Source organism: Macrotis lagotis, chromosome 1 (assembly GCF_037893015.1).
Source record: "Macrotis lagotis isolate mMagLag1 chromosome 1, bilby.v1.9.chrom.fasta, whole genome shotgun sequence".
Taxonomy (NCBI): Eukaryota; Metazoa; Chordata; class Mammalia; order Peramelemorphia; family Peramelidae; genus Macrotis; species Macrotis lagotis.
In genome coordinates, this window is record NC_133658.1 from 871,295,496 (window position 1) to 871,316,505 (window position 21,010).

The following is a 21,010-nucleotide window of genomic DNA, read 5'->3' on the forward strand; positions in this document are numbered from 1 at the left end:
TAAAGAGAATTTAATAGGACTCTTCCTAGCAGCCCTGGGGCTGCCTCTGGGAGGCTGAAGTTCTTTTGCTTTGGTGGGCCACACCTCTGGTGGGCCGCCCCTCCAACCCCAGGGAGCAGAGCCTTTCTACTCTTTTCCAGGTTACCTTGAGTAGGAGAACTGCCTCCCTGGGTCCCTCTGTGGGTTCTGTCTTTCGAAAGTTTAATTAGAGTCCTTAGCTGATGAGTTTTATCAGAGAGCGCCTAAGACTCGATCCTTTCTTGTCACCATCTTGGCTCCTCCTGATTGTACTCAGTTTTATGGAATAGCTATTCATGGTTATAATCTCAGCTCTTTTGCCTTCCCGAATATCCCCTTTCAAGCTTTCTGCTCCTTTATTATGGTAGTTGCCACATCTTGTGTGATCTTGAAATCCATGAAATTTAAATATTTTCCTTTCTTGCTATTTAGAGGCATGTTTCTCTTTCTAGGAGCTCTGGAATTGGGTCATACTATTCCGTGCAGTTTTCATTTTGAGTTCTTTTTTAGGTGATGATTGCTAGATTCTTGCAGTTTCACTTTTACCCTCAGGTTCTATGATGCTGAGGTTCAGGGCAGTTTTCCCTGATAATTTCTTGAAATATGATATGGTGGCTTTCAGGTAATCCAGTAATTCTTCAATTATCTTTCTTTGATCTATTTTACAGGTCAGTCATTTTTCCAATAAGCTACCTTCTATTTTTCATTCTTTGACTTTGTTTTGTTTTTTCTTGGTGTTCATGGATTTTTAAGAAATTATTTTTCAGTGAGTTTATGTCCAGTTTTTGCTTTTAAATAAGTTATTTTCATTAGTTAATTTTTTTAACATTAGATCAGTTCTGTTTTTTTAAGGTGTTATTTTTTTTTATTTTTGTGCCTCTTTTACCAAGCTGTTAATTATCTTTTTATAATTTTTTTCTTTAGCCTTCATTCCATCAATTTTTCTTCTACCACTCTGATTTAGATTTTTCAAGGCAATGGGGTTAAGTGGCTTGCCCAAGGCCACACAGCTAGGTAATTATTAAGTGCCTGAGGCCGGATTTGAACTGGGGTATTCCTGACTCCAGGGCTGGTGCTCTATCCACTGTGCCACCTAGACATCCCTACCACTCTGATTTATTTTTATTTTTTTAGTGTAAAGCAAATGTGATGTTTTTTTTAATTCTTTTTTAAAATTTTTTTTTTAGGTTTTTGCCAAGGCAAATGGGGTTAAGTGGCTTGCCTAAGGCCACACAGCTATGTAATTATTAAGTGTCTGAGACCAGATTTAAACCCAGGTACTCCTGACTCCAAGGCTGGTGCTTTATCCACTATGCCACCTAGCCACCCCTTTTTTATTCTTTAATATAAAGTTTTATTTTTTTAATTAAAGATATTATTTGAGTTTTACAATTTCACCCCCAATCTTACTTCCCCCCACAGAAAGCAATCTGTCAGTCTTTACTTTGTTTCCGTGTTGTACATTGATCCAAATTGAGTGTGATGAGAGAGAAAAATTATATCCTTAAGGAAGAGACAAGAAGTCTTAAGCTATGTTTTTTTTTCTAAATTAAAGGAAATAGCCCTTGAACTTTGTTCAAACTCCACAGCTCCTTATCTGGATACAGATGGCACTCTCCTTTGCAGATAGCCCCAAATTGTTCCCTATTGTTGTGCTGATGGAATGAGCAAGTCCATTCAGGTTGATCGTCGCCCCCATGTTGCTGTTATGGTGTACAATGTTCTTCTCGTTCTGCTCATCTCACTCACCATCAGTTCATGCCAATTCCTCCAGGCTTCCCTGAAATCCCGTCCCTCCTGGTTTTTAATAGAACAATAGTGTTCCATGATATACATATATCACAGTTTGCTAAGCCATTCCCCATTTGAAGGACATTTACTTGATTTCCAATTCTTTGCCACCACAAATAGGGCTGCTATAAATATTTTTGTACAAGTGATGTTTTTACCCTTTTTTGTCATCTCTTCAGGGTACAGACCCAGTAAGTGGTATTGCTGGGTCAAAGGGTATGCACATTTTTGTTGCCCTTTGGGCATAGTTCCAAATAGCTCTCCAGAAAGGTTGGATGAGTTCACAGCTCCACCAACAGTGCAATAGTGTCCCAGATTTCCCACAGCTCTTCCAACAATGATCATTATCCTTCCTGGTCATATTGGCCAATCTGAGAGGTGTGAGGTGGTACCTCAGAGAAGCTTTAATTTGCATTTCTCTAATTATTAATGATTTAGAGCAATTTTTCATATAGCTACAAATTGCTTTGATCTCCTCATCTGTAAATTGCCTTTGTATATCCTTTGACCATTTGTCAATTGGAGAATGGCTTTTTGTTTTAAAAACATGACTCAGTTCTCTGTATATTTTAGAAATGAGTCCTTTGTCAGAAACATTAGTTGTAAAGATTGTTTCCCAATTTACTACATTTCTTTTGATCTTGGTTACAGTGGTTTTATCTGTGCAAAAGCTTTTTAATTTAATGTAATCGAAATCATCTAATTGGTTTTTGGTGATGTTCTCCAACCCTTAGTCATAAATTGCTCCCCTTTCCATAGATCTGACAGGTAAACTAATCCTTGATCTTCTAATTTGCTTACAGTATTGTTTTTATGTCTTTAAGTCCTGTAACCATTTGGATCCTATCCTGGTAAAGGGTGTGAGGTGTTGGTCTAATGTAAGTTTCTTCCATACTAACACCACTCTGATTTGGAAAAATTTTTAAACTCTTACAATAATAATTGTTGAATTTATATCCAATAAACTTTTTTTTGTCTATTTGGGGCTTTGTTTGTAGCTGTTGTGACTCCATTTTCTTGTTCTCAATTTGTGTTTTGACTCTCCCAGCCTAGGAGTTGTTTTGTTGTTGTGGTGGTGGTGGTGGTGGTGGTTTTCTCTTTCCCCTTCTTTTTCTTGATTTGGAATTTTGTTATTTTGGGGTTCTGTTTTAGGCTTGCAACAGGGAGGGGCTTTGTCTCAAACTTTTGAGCTAGTTTTCAAGGTTGGGAAGTTTTCAGTGCTTTCAAGGTGGGGTGATTTGGAGTGGCCACTGACTTCCTGGTTGGTATTCTGCCCTTACCAGGAAGGGACCCTGAACCCTTGGCTGTGTAAGTGATGCTCTTGCTTAGGTCCCTGATCTCTTTGGATAGGAAGTGATACTATCTCTCAAATATTCTTCCCCTCACTTGAATTATGATCCAGAAATGGATATAGGTAATGGAGTTGTCAAACTCCATCCCCTGTAATCCTTTTGTGACTAGTTGCTAAGTCTCCTTACTATTTCTAGCTTGAGAGCTCCCAGAACTTTTGCCGATTTTGTTGCTATCACCAAGCTCCACCACTGTTGACCAGTCTACCATGTCATCAGTATCTCTTTAGGCCTTTTAAGTTGTCTCAGTCTAGAGGAGTCTTATTCATACCTTTTGCTAACTGTACCATTCCAGAATTGGTTTGAGGCATTTCAATTTTTTTTTTTTGTTTCTGCAAGGTAATGAGGCTAAATGACTCACCTAAGGTCACACAGCTAGGTAATTATTAAGTGTCCGAGACTGGATTTGAACCCAGGTACTCCTGACTCCAGGGCTGGTGCTTTATCCACTACGCCACCTAGCCACCCCCTCCTTAGTTTTTATAATCAAATCTTCATGACTTGGCTCTCTTAGCTAATTCTTGGACAACAGTTTATTGGTTAAATTTGTATGACTTTCATCCACTTTGTCGATTTTCTATTTCATTTTTTGGTTTCAGTTGTGTCATAGGTTTCATCCTTTCATTTTAGTCCCATCTTATTATTTTTTCCTGTTTCTATTAAAAAAAATTTTTTTTTAGGTTAAGGCAAATGGAGTTAAGTAGCTTGCCCAAGGCCACACAGCTAGGTAATTACTAAGTGTCTGAGACTGGACTCAGGGCTGGTGCTTTATCCACTGTGCCACCTAAGCCGCCCCCATCTATTCAAAATTTTTGTGCAGTTGCATATATTCTTTATATTTCTATCTGAGCATGTGGTTTCTCTTGTCTGTCTAATTTTGTAGGACTTTTGAACCATTAGGTATCTTTTCTGGATGCTCTGCATTATTCTGGGACATTTTACAATCATTATGTCATTCACAAATAAGAGTTTCTAGAAGATCTTAATCTTTAAGAAATTTAGATTCAGCTGTATATGGTTTGTGGCAAGCACCTTTGGCAATTATGTGTTCCTGTTCTATGCCTTGCTTGGTATTGATAATTGTATAGTGATTAAACAAAGTTTTCTCTGTCAGATCTCCTTTTTTTTTTTGAAAGATTTTATTTATTTTGTATTTTACAATTTTCCCCCAATCTTGCTTCCCTCCCCCACCCCCCACAGAAAGCAGACTTAGTCTTTTCTGTCAGATCTTCTAAGAAGTCTTGTATAATTTTTAAAATGGACATGAGAGACATCTTGTTTGGAGAGAGCCTTTAAGTAAGGTAGTGTTAAATCTGTTGAATGAAATGACTCTTCAACCTGCCTTTTTGAATCTTTGTGTTTTTGATGCCCTTTGGTCAATTGTACATCTCTATAAAACTATGGTCTAGTACAGAATGCCACTGTGACAGGCAGCTTGTCCTCTTCTGAAATCTTTATGTAATATATCTCATTGGACTTTTTGATTATTCCAGTGAAGAATGTATTGAGATGGGCTACATGGTCATACAGGTTGATAGTTATTTAAATTTCTTCCATTCTTTTTTGGGGGTTAGAGTGTGTTGATAATATTATAAGGGTCAATATTTTGTGGATCTTTAGTATTCTTTTTTCTTTTGTATACTTTGGAGAATTAATTCCTTTAAACATCAAATTATTGCTTCTGTCTATTTTGTCTGGGTTGTCCAGTATCCTTTCCTATTGCTTCATGAAACACCTTCAGGACTATGATTTTTGGGAGGAAAAAAAGTGATTTTAGGGTTCAGGATGGTGAAAAATGTGTGTAGTTGTTAATGTGTACAAGTGTTTTTCATATTCTCTTTTTTAAGACTTTTCAGCTTCAGCTATTTGTTATATAAATTTTCTCTGTTTATTATGAACTTCTAAAACATGAGCATTTCAAAGAAAAGAAAGTATTGTATGTGAAAATGTGAACCATGACCATGAGTCTAGGTACCTTCATTATCAAGTAACTGCCAGTGGTGAGCTTAGCTGCTTGTTGAATATAGAGATGTTCTGGAGATAGGAGTCTTTATGCAAGTTTTTTCTTTCTATAAAAAAGTATATTAAGCATAACATGGTAATAACAAAATTTCCATGCTTTGGTCTTGCATGTGTATGTGGCTTTTTGTGTAGATCTTTGTCATTGTCTATGTCTGTATGTCTGTATTTGATCTTTAAATAAACTTAGGATGATTTTATTTACTTTGGTCTCTCTCCAGGTTTCCCTTGTGCTTGTTTTTCCCTTATAGTATCTTGCTGCTGGTTTATAAGGTGAAGTTGTTCATATTACCTTGTTCTATTCCATAAGAATTTTCAAGTGAGTTTGTTCTAGAATGGAGTTACCCATGGTTTTCATATCTCTCTCACTAGGATTAGAAATTTTTTCTAAGTGGTGTTGCTTCTAGGTTCTCATTTTCATTGTGGCAATTGATTTATATCAGTTTACACTGTTTTCAGAAATGGTCACCAACAATATTTATTTTTCTGTATTCTACAGGGAAGAGCTCATCATAATAAGGAGTATTTTAATTTTATGCTAGATGGTATTTAATTTTTATTCATCTGGTTTTCTGCTGATTTTATACTTGTAACAAGTCAGTTTTACAGTATAGCAAATATTATAGTATATACTGTATACTTACAACTGTTATAGTGCAGACTTTGATATTAGTAGTGAATGGTTCACTACTCAGTTTAATTATTTGAGTCATTTTTTTATGCTTCTTGTTACTAGCATCTTCCAACTCTCTATCTTGAAGAAATTATTCATGTTATATAGATCTGAGACTTCTACTGGTTCTAACACCTGGGGTCTCATTTCTTACCTCTGTATTTTGTTTTTGCAATTTTAAAAAAAATTCCTTTGGGGGGGGGCTAGGTGGCATAATGGATAAAGCACCGGCCCTGGAGTCAGGAGTACCTGGGTTCAAATCCAGTCTCAGACACTTAATAATTACCTAGCTGTGTGGCCTTGACCCCGTTTGCCTTGCAAAAACCAAAAAAAAAAAAAATACTTTTTTAAATCTTTATATTGATGCCATTAAGTATTAAATTATATATTAATTTAATTTGGAAGATTTTGTCAAAATTTCTAATGTAATTTTTCTAGCTCCTTGTAATAAGAGCATTTAATAGCATGTAAGCTATGTAGAAGTGATTTTATGGTTATAGTTTTGCAAATATATATTATGATGTCCCAAAGATATTTTCCCATTTATTTTGAACCCATAATAAAAATCTCTTACTTACCAAGTCAATACATATGAGCTATTATTTGGTTTGGTTAAAACCTTTTTCTTCAAGATTCATTAGTGGCAAGAATGCAAAAGTCAGCATGATTCAATTCTTTTACTATTTGACCTTTGGATGTGCTAAAAATTCATTACTGAGCTGCTATTGGAGATCAGCTTCTCCATCTTAGGGTCTTTATCTTCCAGTGAGAAGTTGAAGGTAGAAAATTAGCTTATAAATTTTAATTTTAAATTTGAAATGTCAAAAGTCCCAACCATGCCATTTTAAGATTCTTCATGATCTTTTTTTAGGGTTTTTTTTTTTTTTTGCAAGGCAAAAGGGGTCAAGTGGCTTGCCCGGGGCCACACAACTAGGTAATTATTATGTGTCTGAGGCTGCATTTGAACTCAGGTACTCCTAACTCCAGGGCGGTTGCTCTATCCACTGCCCCACCTAGCTGCCCCTCTTCATGATCTTTCAAGCCCTATTACAAACTATTTCCTTTACATCCTCCATGTTCTGGCTAGATTAGAAAAGTAACTGTTCTCTAAACTTATCCTGCCCCTCCCATCTCCCACTAATTCATAGTGAATGCAATTTCTCTGAATTTCTCCTTTTTTGGGAATCTTTCTCTTCATTTAAATGGAAATTTATCCACCTTTCTGAATGTGTTCTCTTTCTCACCTATTTTATTTATGTAGTTCATTATTTTTACTTCCTTCTTTAAATCCAGATTATATTTTCACCTTTATCATAATTCAGTGTGTATGAAGTCCATCTGTCCTCCATATTAGATTGCACTCTCCTTGAGAATGACATTGTCATTTTTTATATTTTATCTTCTTTAGTACTTACCTCAGGACCTTACATGGAATAATCAGTTTTTAACAGGACCTGTTGGCTTGCATTTCATTATTCTAATACTTTAATGAGAACAGGTCTTATAAATAGCTCGATTGTAGGAAAAAGTGTTTTCAGCAGTCTACTCCATTTTAGATTTCTGGACATCATTTGTCCTTCCTTCTTGACAGATGTGTCTTCACATGTTCGAATATCTTTCTCTCCAAAAAGATGTGTTCCTCTGCTGTGCATCATTATGGCCTTTACTTTTGGTGGTTCCATGGATGAGCTACCTGCTCTTATCCACATGGTTAAGTGGAACTTCTCCTGTAGCTGGGATTTCAGCAATTTGGCAAAAAGCTGGTACTAGAACAGTTTAGGCCACTCTGTTGCCACCGACAGAATTCCCAAGTCAATAAATCAACTCTGCTCTTTTCCTGCTGACCTTGAAATACTCAATTCACGTGACTCTGAAAGAGGTTGTGGATATGTGTTGAACTGTGTATGTGTACATGTGGATTTGATTAGTTCCAAAAGACCATTTTCTATTTATTATATTTCTACGAAGACATATCTTTCTTGGTTGTCCAATGTGCATATCACAGTCTTTGCCAGCTTGCCCCTTGAGGGGCAATATGAAAGATTCTGTTGGAAGGTTGTAGCAGTCTTGGATGAAAATGTCGTTCAGAGACATAATTATTCATTACTTCTGCTTTTGTGCTAATACAATGGTTCTAGTGAGGAATGTAGAAGGATAGAAGATATTCTTCCTCCTAATTTTTTTCCACCATAGGTACTGTCAATGAATAAATCTAGCTGGTGAGAATTGGAGCTCTCATTACCAGGCTGTTTGTGTAGTTGAATGCTGGCTCAGGATCTGGATGAAGCCCATGGTTAATTGTAGGATATTTTAGACAAGGTTTTATTTCCACTTTTGGATATATAAGGCTTGGTTTTCAGGAGCTACCATTTCTAATTTTACTGAACTTCTTTATGATCATTTTAAAACCACTGAGTAGACGGGAGATTTCTGGGATATTTAGATTTTTCTGGTCGAGAATCTAGGCCCTAAATTTTGTAGTCTCACACCTGGGGTCTGTAATACCTGAAAGTTCTCAAAGATCAGAAATATGTTATGGTTAAGAATTTGAGGAGTAATTTTGGGAGTGATTTAAGAAAAGAAGAGTTTAGCTCATTTAATTTTAGTGAGAATCTAAGATGTTGGTGTCTCAGCCCCGTCATTTAGAGACCTAGCCTTGATTAAGTTCCTGTTATGTGGTCCAGACAATGTACCAAACCCTGGGCATCCACAGAAAGGTCCGGAACAACCCTTCTCTCCAAGAAGCTCACCATCAAATGGGGAGGCAGTGTAGATAACCATGAGCAAACAATCCTTTTGTAGAATAAATTAGAAATAACCACCAAAGAGAAAGTACTGGGATGAAGAAAGGTCAAGAGAGACTTCTGTGGAACTTTATCTGGGACTTGGAGGAAGGTAGAGATGAGGATTGAGAGCATTCCCAGCATGGAAGACAGTGAGGGCCTTGTCTGCAGTCAGCTCTGTGGTACCATGGTGCATGGGATGCTGGACCTGGAGTCCAGGAGACCGGAGTTCAACAAGGCCATGGACTCTGACTAGCCATGTGACCCTGAGCAAGTCAGTTCATCTGCCTCAGGTTCCTCAAGTATAAAATGGGGTGATAATATAGCAAAGGGTCTAGTGTGATAATTTTGACAAAGAGCTTAGCAACCAGACCTGGTTTAGTAAGAATTTCATAGTCCTGATTCACTTTGCTCTTTCCACTCTTGTTTGAGGAAGCAATATAGAGGCCAATAGCACTGGATCAAAGAATCCTGGGGGTCAATAAGGTGTAAGAAAACTAGAAAGGTAGGAAAGGATCAAGCTCTGAAGGGTCAAGCAGAAGATTTGATATTTATTTGATCCTGGAGATGACAGGAAGTCTCTGAAGAGACATGGTCAGGTTTCTTGTTCTTCTCTAGGATCTTTTGACAGCTGGGTGGAGGATGAACTCAAGTGGGGAGATACTGACTGGTCAGCCAACCAGCAAATGGCTTTAACAGGGGAAGAAGGCTTATACCTAGTGGAAACAGTGCTGGAGGAAAGCAGGAATGCTACAAAGGAAAAATCAGTAGGATGTGTCAGGAGATCAGATCCAAAGGCTGAGATAGTGGCAAGTCAAGGATTCCATTGTAGATCTGACCCTGAGTGACTGAAAAGAAGGTAACACCTTCAACAGTTCTAAGGAAGTTTGGAAGTAGAAAGATTTAAGGTATCCCATGTTTAATGAGTGACCTGGATGAAGAGCCATCAAATCAAGAGAGAGCAGTGTCACAAAAACCTAGAGAGGAATCAAGGCAGAGTGGGTGGATTGGCTTTTCTCAAAGGCTGCAGAAAAAATAGCATGATGCAGATTGTGAAAGTTAAGCTTTCAGTAGATATAATTATGGAGAGAGCAGTTTCTATTTAATGATAAAGTGAGAAGTAAGAGTGAAAAGAATTCAGAAGAGCCAGAGAGGAAAGGCAAATTACCTATTGTAGGAGGCTGTTGCAAAGAGCTTAGCCACCAAAAGGGAGGAGAAATGTAGGGAGATAGAGTGAATGGAAAGATCAAGGGAGAAAGTATTAAGAGGTTGAGGGGGAGATGTAAACCTTTTTATAGGCAGTGGTGAAGAGAGAGTAGGGATGATAGGAGAAGCAGTGTGTCGGAAAAGATGGACTGGAATGAGATTGCTTGTGCATGTCAGGGAGTTGCCTTGCAAGGAGGAAAGCTTCTTCTTCCTACAAGATGGGGATAAAGTACCAGATAGTGGCAGAAGGCATCAGGGGGATATGAGATTGAATTTCATGCCTGCCCATATCTGGCACCAAGAATTTTGAAGGAGGCACCATAACTTTGTTTACAGCTGAAGAATGTGTGTACCTGTGTGTGTGTGTGTGTGTGTGTGTGTGTGTACAAGTATGTTTATGAACACACAGAGAGCCAGATAGATGAGTTACCACTTTTTTCCATGTTACTATTGTACATTGGCCTGGTGGTGTCAGCTAGATGGGGCAATGGGGGTACAGCGGAGAAAACATCAGGCCTGGAGTCATGAAGATCTGAATTCAAATTGGTTTCACTTCTAGCTGTGTGACTCTGGGCAACTCACTTAAGTATTTGCCACAGTTTCCTCATTTGTTAAATGAACTGAAGAAGGAAATGGCAAACCATTCTAGTATCTTTGCCAAAAACTCCCCAACAGAGGCACTAAGAATCAGCTGCAACAGCTGAACAACAGCAACCATGGTGCGTTCTGAAGTAGGACCCACATGTTAAAATAGATATTTTATTCTCTGGAGTATGGACAGTACTGATGTCAACTTCTTTGACTCCTGCCCTTGTTTTGCCATTGACATTCCTTGTCAGCATTCTTTTTAAAAAAATTGTTATTTATTTATTTTGAATTTTACAATTTTCCCCCTAATCTCACTTCCCTCCCCCATCCCCCACAGAAGGCAGTCTGTTATTCTTTACATTGTTTTCATGGTATACATTGATCTAAGATGAGTGTGATGAGAGACAAATCCTATCCTTAAGGGAAAAAAAATAAAGTATGAGATAGCAAAATTACATAAGATAACTTTTTTTTTTAAGATTGAAGGTAATAGCCTTTGGTCTTTGTTCAAACTCCACAGTTCTTTCTCTGATACAGATGTTATTCTCCTTCACAGATAGCCCAAAATTGTTCCTGATTGTTGTTGCACTGATGGAATGAGCAAGTTGGGCAATTGATCATTGCCCCCATGTTGCTGTTAGGGTGTACATGTTCTTCTGGTTCTTCTCACCTCACTCAGCATCAGTTCATGCAAATCTCTCCAGGGTTCCCTGAATTCCTGTCCCTCCTGGTTTCTAATTGAACAATAATGTTCCATAACATACACATATACCACAATTTGTTCAGCCATTCTCTAATTGATGGACATTCACGCAGTTTCCAATTCTTTGCCACCACAGAGCTGCTATGAATATTTTTGTATAAGTGATGTTTTTACCCTTTTTCATTATTTCTTCAAGGTATAGACCCAGTAGTGGCAGTTTCTGGGTCAAAGGACATTTTTGTTGACCTTTGGGTGTAATTCCAAATTGCTCTCCAGAAAGGCTAGATGAGTTCACAAGCTCTACCAACAATGCATTAGTGTCCCCAATTTCCCACAGCCCTTCCAGCACTGATCATTGTCCTTTCTGGACATATTGGCCAGTTTGGAGGTGTGAGGTGATATCTCAGAGATGATTTAATTTGCATTTCTCTAATAAATAGTGACATAAAGAAATTTTTCATAAGACCATGGATCACTTTGATTTCCTCATCTGTAAATTGTCTTTGTATATCCTTTGACCATTTGTCAATTGGGGAATGGCTTGGTTTTTTTGTTTGTTTTTTAAATTTTTTTTTAATTTATTTAAGGCAGTGGGATTAAGTGACTTGCCCATGGTCATACAGCTAGGCAATTATTAAATGTCTGAAGTCAAATTTGAACTCAGGTATTCCTGATTCCAGGGCCAGGGCTCTATCCACTGCACCACCTAGCTGCCCCGAATGGCTTATTTTTTTTAAAAAATTTGACTTGGTTCTCTGTATATTTTAGAAATTAGTCCTTTGTCAGAAATACTTTGTAAAAATTGTTTCCCAGTTTACTATATTTCTTTTGATCTTGGTTATAGTGGTTTTATCTATGCAAAAGCTATTTAATTGAATAATTGAAATTATCTAGTTTATTTTTAAATGATATTCTCCATCTCTTCTTTGGTCATAAATTACTTTCCTTTCCATAGATCTGACAGATAAACTACTCTTTGATCTCTCCTAGTTTGCTTATAATACTGTTTTTTATGTCTAAATTCTGTATCCATTTTGATCTTATTTTGGTATAGGGTGTAAGGTGTTGGGCTAGTCCAAGTTTTTTCCATACTAATTTCCAATTTTCCCAACAGTTTTTATCAAAAAGAGAGTTTTTTCCCAAAAGCTGGACTCTTGGGTTTATCAAACAGCAGATTACTATAATCATTTCCTGCTATTGCACCTAGTCTATTCCACTGATCCACTATTTTATTTCTTAGCCAATACCAGACAGTTTTGATGACTGATGCTTATAATTTTAGATCTGGTAGGGTTATGTTCAGTCCTGGACGTCACATTTTTGTAAGAACACAGATGAGCTCTAGCATCCAGAGAAGAACCAGCAGGTTGGTGCAGGGACTCCAGGGTGCAGGGACTTTTGCCCTTTTTTTTATTGCATCCCTGGAAATTCTTGACTTTTTATTTCTCCATATGAATTTACTTACAAGTTTTTTCTAGCTCATTAAACCATGTCAGCATTCTTAATTCTGACAGAACATCAGAAGTCTCCTAGACTCAGAGGACCAGAAGGGTCTCAGTAGTCATACCACTTCTGAAGAATGGTCCTTTCTATCACTTCCAGAGAGGAGAAGCTAGCTTCCTTGTAGAGATAGTTCATTTTTCTTTTAAGGACCCTCTCCATCATATCTTTGTTGTGTTTTCTGGGGGCAAGCAAAAGTTGAATCTGTCACAAAGACAGTTCTCATGTCCTGCTTTTTAAAAGTCCTTCTTCAGGCTAAACATCCCTGTAGATCCTCTTTTGGTGCCACCTGGATTCCCTGCACCAACCTGCTGGTTCTTCTCTGGATGCTAGAGCTCATCTGTGTTCTTACAAAAATGTGACGTCCAGGACTGAACATAATATGTGTTCTCTGAAGTCCTGAAGGGACCCTTCTACTGCCCAGTGAAGGTCAGCTTTGATGAAGAATGGAATGGATCTGTGGGTGAATTGCCTTTTACAAGGCAAGAAAGATGTTATTCAAACCCAGCTGGGTCCGAGAATCTGAGAACAACTTTCAGGTTGTCCACTTCTAATCCATGAAAGAATCTGGGTCGCTTCTAGTGCTGTCTCAAGATAGGCTGACATCATTCAATATATACTGTCAGTTTGCTTTCTTTGGAGTAGCAGATATACTCAGCAAAGCAGCCAGGGCCATCTGGCTCTTAAGATAGCCTCTATGATCTCTGATTCTTCTGCTGAGAGGATTGCTGTTTAGCCAAAGACCCTGCCATCATCCATCTTTGCACTGTCCTTTTGCACAAACAGAATCCTGTCAAAGAATGATCATCTAGAGTCATATTATGGCTCCAGTTGTTGAGAGTGGCCCTCAACCCTCTGAGGGTAAAGAAGCCTTTCCAACTCTGTGGAAGCATGATACATATCCACAGCTACCATCAGGAAAAAAGAACATTCAGTCTATGGAGCGGAGTTGTGATGGTTTATCACTTTCATTGGAGTCCTTGAGATGACTAAAGGTCACCGGGCTGTGTGTGTATGTATCTACTAAAGGGTAAATGTGAAAGGAATCAGGTCTCAGTGGTTATGTTAAACTCAGGTACTAGGCTTGACCTTGAGGGCCAGAGAAACAAAAGAGCCTCTGACATCTTGCACTTAAGATGCTTAGGGAGCTGGAACAATGCTTTTTTTTTTTTTAAAGGTTTTTGCAAGGCAAATGGGGTTAAGTGGCTTGTCCAAGGCCACACAGCTAGGTCATTATTAAGTGTCTGAGGCCGAATTTGAACTTAGGGACTCCTGACTCCAGGGCCAGTGCTCTATCCACTATGCCACAGTGTTTATTTTTGGTAAGGCTTGCTCTTCAAGGATGAGAACTAGTCTTGTTTTCTTGTCTGATTAGTTATTAAGCAGGGAGATTAATGGAATTGCTAAAAACTAGTTTAACTCAGTTTGAGGAAAGTATTTGACATTTTGATGGGGTTTGCAGAAAAGCTGAAGAGATGGGCTGTATGGATTCAGAAGTGGCCCTTTGGTTGGAACCAAAGAATAGTTATTAATGGCTCATGTCAATTTATAAGGAGATCTCTAGAGACTCTTCATGACATTGAACTAATTGTTCAATGGGTCTATCATTTTTATCCATCACTTTGGCATGAACTAACATGTGGATGATATGATTGAAAAAGAGAACTTAGAACACTGGATTGAATATAATGTGATGAAATATGATGGAGATAAGTATAAAGTCTTATATTCAGATTCAGAACAACAAATGGAAAAGTACAAGTAAGAAATTAAAAAGCAGTTTGTCAGAAAAAAGGTCTGGACATACTTGGTGTGATCTTCTGGGAAGTTATTGCTAGGTTGGATTATGTGAAGAGAAACTTTAATGGAATGCGGACGTGCTGGTCTCCATAGTCCTCCATGATCAGAGAATATCTGTGATTTGATGTTCAGTTCAGGATGGTGCATTGTTAAGAAGGGCATTTCCAAGCTAGGCACTGCCCAGGGGCTGCTAGCCATGATGAAGGGCCTTTATCTCATGCAATATGAGGTTCATTTGATGTAACTAGTGCCATTTAATATAGAAAAGAGAAGAATTAGAGAAGACAAAGTAGCATTCTTCATAGCATTTGGGGTGGGGGTGTAGGGGGGAGGGAGATTCTCATATGGAAGAAAGAGAGGCTTGTTCTTGGCTACAGAGGCAGGACTAGAGCCAGGGTATGAGAGTTGCCAAGTGGTAGATTTAAGCTCTAGGATGGGAAAACTTAGCATGTAGAGCTTCTTCCAAAGGGGAATGGGTTCCTTGGGAGGTTCTGGTTTCCCCTTCACTGGAGTTATTTAAGCGAACATTAGGTGGCTCCAGAGATTCCTTCCAACTGTGAAATGCTATGATTATCAAGGCAGCAGTGAATCTGGAGTGAAGTATGGCTAGGAAATTGAAAGGTATGAAGAGGTAGAAAAACCTCCTAGAAGAAGAGAAGAGTTTAAACTGAGGGACAGAGAATGTTCCAGTTTTGTTCAGGTGAGTGCCTAAAGGGAAATAGTAGGACTCAGAAGACAGAGCTGGGGAGAGAAGGCCTCCAGAACAGGTTGTGGGAGCTGGAACTTGAGTCTGGTGTCAAGAGAAGTCATTTTAAAAAGACTTCTCTTCCCCCTCCTCTTCTCTCTGTAGCAGCTGCTTTAGTCTTGTCCCAGTCTTGAAGGGGACAGAAACACAGCCCCACCAAACTCCAGAGGCACTCTCAGGAGCTTTAGTGGCACATCAGCCACACGGGATACATTGACATAAAAAAGACATAAGGTGAGGTGGACCATTGTTCTACTGCTTCCCATGGCTCTCTCCCTTGTTCTAGTTCTAGGGAATGAAGTAACTGGAATTCCTCCTTCCATTTTGACTCTTGTTGGTTCAGGAGTCTTAGAAATGCAACAGAGAGGTAGTCTGTATCAGAACACTTGGGGTTGGTAGAAGTCCTGAAGTTAAAAGGTACAGTCTTTATTCTGCATTCAATACCTTTTTCAGTAAATTAAACTAACCGCATGCAGCAAGCAGCAATTTATTTGTATAGGTAAAGGGATTCATAGATAGGGCCAATCCTACCCTGCCAAGCAACAGAAAAATTCAACCTTTGGCTCACTCTGCTACTGTTTCTTGTTCCAATGTCAGTTTTAGGTGGTTTGTAAGACACTGAATTTTTGTCTTTAAAGTCAGAGGATACAAGTTTGCACTTAGTATCTCTAACATTTTGTATAGAAATCATCTTCTTTGGAGTTTTCTTACCTTTTCTTACCTTTGGGTCAGACAGGGTGACATTCAGGTTCTTTCCATCACTGATATGTGATCCTGTGATGATCTTATTGTTGACTACTCACTTCTGTAGATATATCCATATTCTTTTACCCTCGTGTTTTTTCACTGCATTATGATTTTTCTTTTTTGGCCTTTGTTACTGGTTTTTCTATGGAATTTCCATTGTGAAGATTTCTTTCACTTCCTTCAAACTTTTCAAAAGCTAATGAACATCTTGTTGTTTTGAACTGATGAAGCAGGGGAATCTGGGCTTAAATATGTTGAAATACTTTGCCATCTTGCTGAGTCAGTCAATAAATATTAAGTTCCATTGGAGATAACAGAAAGAGGAACTAGGTGGAATTTTAGCTAGAACTTGAAGGAAATCCAGGTATTCAAGGAAGTAGAAAGAAGGACTGAGACCATTTTAGGAATGGGGGAAAAAATAATAAATGCTTAGAGTCTGGAGATGGTGTGCCATGTGCAAGAAACAGCAAGGAAGATAGTCACTGGATTGAAAAGTACACAGGGAGAATGAAAAGGTGTGTGTGTGTGTGTGTGTGGAGGGGAGGTTATAAAGAACTTTGAATGCCAAATAGTGAATTTTGTTTTATTTATTTTATTTTAAGGCAGTGGGGTTAAGAGTGATTTGCGCCAAAATCATACAACTAAGCAATTATTAAGTGTCTGAGGCTGGATTTGAACTCAGGTCCTCCTGACTCCCGGGCCAATGCTCTATCCACTCTGCCACCTAGCAGTCCCCAAATAGAGATTTTTAAAAATTTGATCCTGGAAATGATTGGGGAATCACTGGTGCTGATGTGATCAGACTTATGGTTTAGGAAGATCATTTTTGAATCTGAATGAGGGTAGACTCCAGTAGGAGACCTGTGTTAAACAGACCAACCATCAGGCTATCACACTAGATCATGTGTGAGCTGCACCAAAGCAAAGACAGTGTCAGAGCAGAAAAAAAGAGGCACATTGGAGAGAGATTAAGGAAGGTTAAATTGATGAACTTTGGCAACAGATTTATTATAGTGGTATGAGACAGAATGAGGACTTGAGGATGATACCTTGATTGTTAGCCTCAGTGAATGGAAAGACCGGAGTTCCCAACAGTAGGAGGGAAGTTGGGAAGAAGGGAGAGTTGGAGGGAAAGAAAATGGGTTCAGTTTTGGACATATTTAGTATAAGATACCTACAGGACATCCAGATCAGTTTTTGAGTCTGGAGTTCAGAAGGGAGGTTAGGACTAGAAGAATAAATTTGAGAATCATTAGCATTGAGATGATAATTCTATAGGGGCTGATGAGATCATATAAATAAAGTAAAATTATTTATATATATATATATATATATATATATATATATATAATATAGAGAGAGAGAATAGAGCTTTTATAGTTAGTGGGCATGACCTAGATGAAAACGCAGCAATGGAGACTTGAGAAAGGAATAAAAGTTAGATAGGGAGGAGGATAACTTGAGAGATTGGTGTCAAAAATCTAAAGGCAAGAGATTGATGGTATCAAGACAACAAAAGGTCAAGAAAGACGAGGACTGAGAAAAGACTATTAGTTTTGACAGTTTAAGAGATTCTTAGTCACATTGAAAAGAACAAATGTACTTCAGGTTGGAAGGCAGATTGTAGAGAGTTAAAAAGAGAGAATGTGGAAAACTAAGCAGAGGCAGAGAGATATGGAGTGATAACTAGAGGCCATAGATGGGTCAAGTCAGGGTTTTTAGAGGGATGGAGACGTAGACAGGTTGGTGGACAGGAGACAGGTCGATGGAAGATAACTAGGAGAATGTAGATCATGGCAGAGGCAATTTGCTAGAGATGAATGGATGAAATGGCATCCCTTGTTAGTTTTTAGGAAGGAGAAGGACCATTTCATTATATGAAATGGAGAACGAAGGTGGAGATAGTGGCAAAAGTCACTGGGAGATGGAAGTTGAGGAGAAGAGGAGAAGAGTGGCAAATGGCTTCAATTTTTTTTCAGTGAATTATGAGACAAAGTTCTCAGCAGAGAGAATGTAGGGAGGGGAACCTATGGGAAGTTTGAGGATGAAAAGAATCTGTTCTGGTGAGGATAGTGAGTCAATTAGGGAGATTAAAAAAGAGAATTATCTTGTAGCAGTGAACGCCCAGTTGAGATTATGTAATATAAATCTGTGGTGGATTCAATTGGTAGAGTATTGTGATTTTCTTCATTCAACAGCAGGTAAGTGAGTAGGAGTGAGGGCAGTGAATAGAGGGAGAAATCCAGAGCTGAGCTTGGCAGGGCATAATAAGAGGTTCAAGAGAAGAGAACATTGTAAATTTGGACTGGTCCAGGTTGGTCAGTGGAGTCATTGTAGGGATAGTGGTCTGAGAAAGAATCAAGGGGTAGAAGAATCAGAGGGCATGGTGAAGATGAAAAACAGGGTTTGGGATTACCAGGGGTCATTGTCACGATGTCCTTTTGAAGGAAGAATGATCCCATTTTTTGGATCTCCTTTTTGACAGTTCAGAAAAAGAGGTCTAGTTCTTTAGCTAAGGTCGCCTATGGAATGACCCTAGGGGACCAGGTGTCTGCATCCAGTGTTCCTTCTAGAAGTATACGTTTTTACCACTTGCTCTAGGAATCCAGGAGGATGTCAAATCCTGGAAAGCCAGCACAGTTTATTGTCTTGTCATCTTATCACCAGTAGCTGGCAGAGTACCTTGTACATAATTTGATAAATGTTTATTGGATTGGATCTGTTGATCAGTGGTAACTACCAAAGAATACTGAATGTATTTTCCACAAATATTCCATTTCTACTGAAATGTATTGAATTAAATCTCAATTGTAATAGGAGGAATTATTAGCAAAGTTGTGAGCTTTAGTTATATCCTTGAGGTTGAGGTTGTTTATGTAGTAGAAAGAGCACATAGTTGGAATGTAGAAGATCTAGTTTAATAATGTGTTTTACTAGCTATTTGTTTAGGGAGAAAATAATCACTCTGGACCTCAGTTTCCTTTATTGTAAAATGAAAAATTTCCTTAGGTAATTTTTATGAGCGCTTGTAACTCTTAAATCTGTGCAACTCTTAAATTCCAATCCTGTGGATTTAATTGTCTTCTCTAATTTTTGCAAATGGTATATTAATCTTCCTTTTTTTTTTTGGGATAGACCCCTTATCCCTCTGGACAGAATGCAGCTCCAACCACATTGGTGTATCCCCAAGCCCCTCAGACAATGAACTCACAGCCTCAAACCCGCTCTCCGGTAAGTGAATATAAATTAGTTCCACATAAATTTCTTTACCGCCTTTTGTCTGGTTTTTGTGTACAGTAGTGTGGTGTTTCTTTTTAAAATAGTATTACTGAATTCTGGAAGTTTGTTCCAAAGTGTTTGTTCCCACTGGTTTGCATTGCATTTTCCCCATTGGAACATTTCATATTAAATTTTGTGTCCCCCTCTCCAGAAAGAGAGAAGATGGATTTCTTGCCATCTACTTTTCCAACTCAGTAACACGGTTTCTTTTTAGTATAGTTGCATTCAAGTTCACCTCATTTCAGTACTTTATCCATTAACAGTATTTTTCAGTAGCAAAGAAAAAGAAGCAAGGCAATTTAGAAAACTGAATATGATTTTTGTTACTGCACTCTCAGTCCTCCAGTGTTCTAGGGAGTAAGATTCGTAAATTAGTGTCACTGGATCAGTTCTAACCATTTTAAAAGGATGGACGTAAATGTGTATGCCGGTACAGCTGAGCATATCTGTTTGGTTGGGTGTTAAGCCAGTTGGCATCCAAATGTACAATCTCTTCTCCTGCTCTGGTTTTTCCTGAGTGCATTGGGTTCCTCAGAGACTGAGAACACTCCTTGAGTTCAAGCCCCCCCCCCCCCCCCCCCCCCCCCCGGTTCAGAGGGAATCATGAAAGCCGTCCACTCTTTGGAAATTTTTCTGCCCTGCCCTGCCCTGCATGATTAGCTTTGGCTAGAAAAGCGCTTCTGCAGCATCTCACGTTAACCCTCTTTATGCATCACCTCCGTGATTTCGCAGCATGGCCCCAAGGACGGAAGAGGCAGGGTCTTGGTTGGGCTCCCATGCCTATGCTTTCTGCTCGATAGGGAAAGAAACTCACTATGCCAGCTCCCTTTCTTTTTTGTTTCATGTGGATTGAGAATTAGTGGAAGGTGCCATATGTCGGATTCTTTTCAGTATTTAGCCTACTGGCAGAACACAGACTGCATTGAAAACTTTTGTCACTCTCTTCTCAGACTTCCCCATCCCTTCTTCCCTGATAGCAGCTCTTTACCATGGGTATCATTGAGCTGTGGGAGAGTAATCTCTAAGAGTGAAGGGGGTGGTGAGCATGTGGGAGGGTGGTCAGTCTCAGTGGCCCATTTAATTCTTCACCTCTCTACTGAAAGTGCCAACAAGGTGGCCAAGGGAAGCTCAATCCTGAGAGTGGTTTTTTGATGCCGACACTGGACCCCTTGGAAAGGGGCAGAGAATCCCACCTTTTCATTTCACATAGGCCCCAGTTCTAATCTAGCCTGGAACAATGGTGTTAAACTTGGCTAAACAGTAAGTGAGTACTGTGGTCCTCTGCTCCCCCTCTTCTTTGAACTGTTGAAAAGCAAGAGTAAGTTTACATGGTTAGAACTGGAGCAAAACCTGACTGAAGAGCTGCATCTCTAAACCAGTTTTTTTGACAGCCCAGCAGAACAGTGCCAATACATTGCACAGACAACTGGAAGAGGAGGAAGGTTTTGGAACAGACTCCCGTTTACAGGTCCTTGGCTGGAAGAGGCTGGATAAAATACTGCATTGTAAGCAATATAACAAACTGTACTTCTTGCAGGCAGCAGTGCCCTTGGCACCATTTTTGTTCTTTTTTTTTTTTGACCACATCCATTTTATTGGCTGATCTACAGAAATGCGTTGATTGCTTCCTCCCTGAAAGTCTAACAGACCATGGCAGTCTCTGCCAGGCTTAGTGGGAGAAGAATGAAAGAATGTGGGTGGGTTTTCTCCAGTGGGAATTAGCTAGGAAGAATTGGGATGTTTTTTAATATAAAAAATTCAAAGGGATGGCACTTTCAGGATTATTTAATTCAAAATGCAAATTACAAG

At 38.8% G+C, this 21,010-nt stretch overlaps 1 protein-coding gene across 8 annotated transcripts in view; it reads left to right on the forward strand.

The window, feature by feature from the left end:
* EIF4G3 (eukaryotic translation initiation factor 4 gamma 3) overlaps nucleotides 1-21,010 on the forward strand; it is a 252,487-nt gene that overhangs the window by 71,866 nt on the left and 159,611 nt on the right. For 6 of the 8 annotated variants that reach the window (XM_074218211.1, XM_074218213.1, XM_074218215.1 and 3 more), the window contains exons 5-6: nucleotides 19,058-19,153; nucleotides 20,593-20,706. In XM_074218211.1, coding sequence (XP_074074312.1) covers nucleotides 19,058-19,153; nucleotides 20,593-20,706 — 210 coding nt within the window. The remainder of the gene's footprint in view (nucleotides 1-19,057; nucleotides 19,154-20,592; nucleotides 20,707-21,010) is intronic. The other 2 variants (XM_074218214.1, XM_074218217.1) reach the window with 1 other exon arrangement.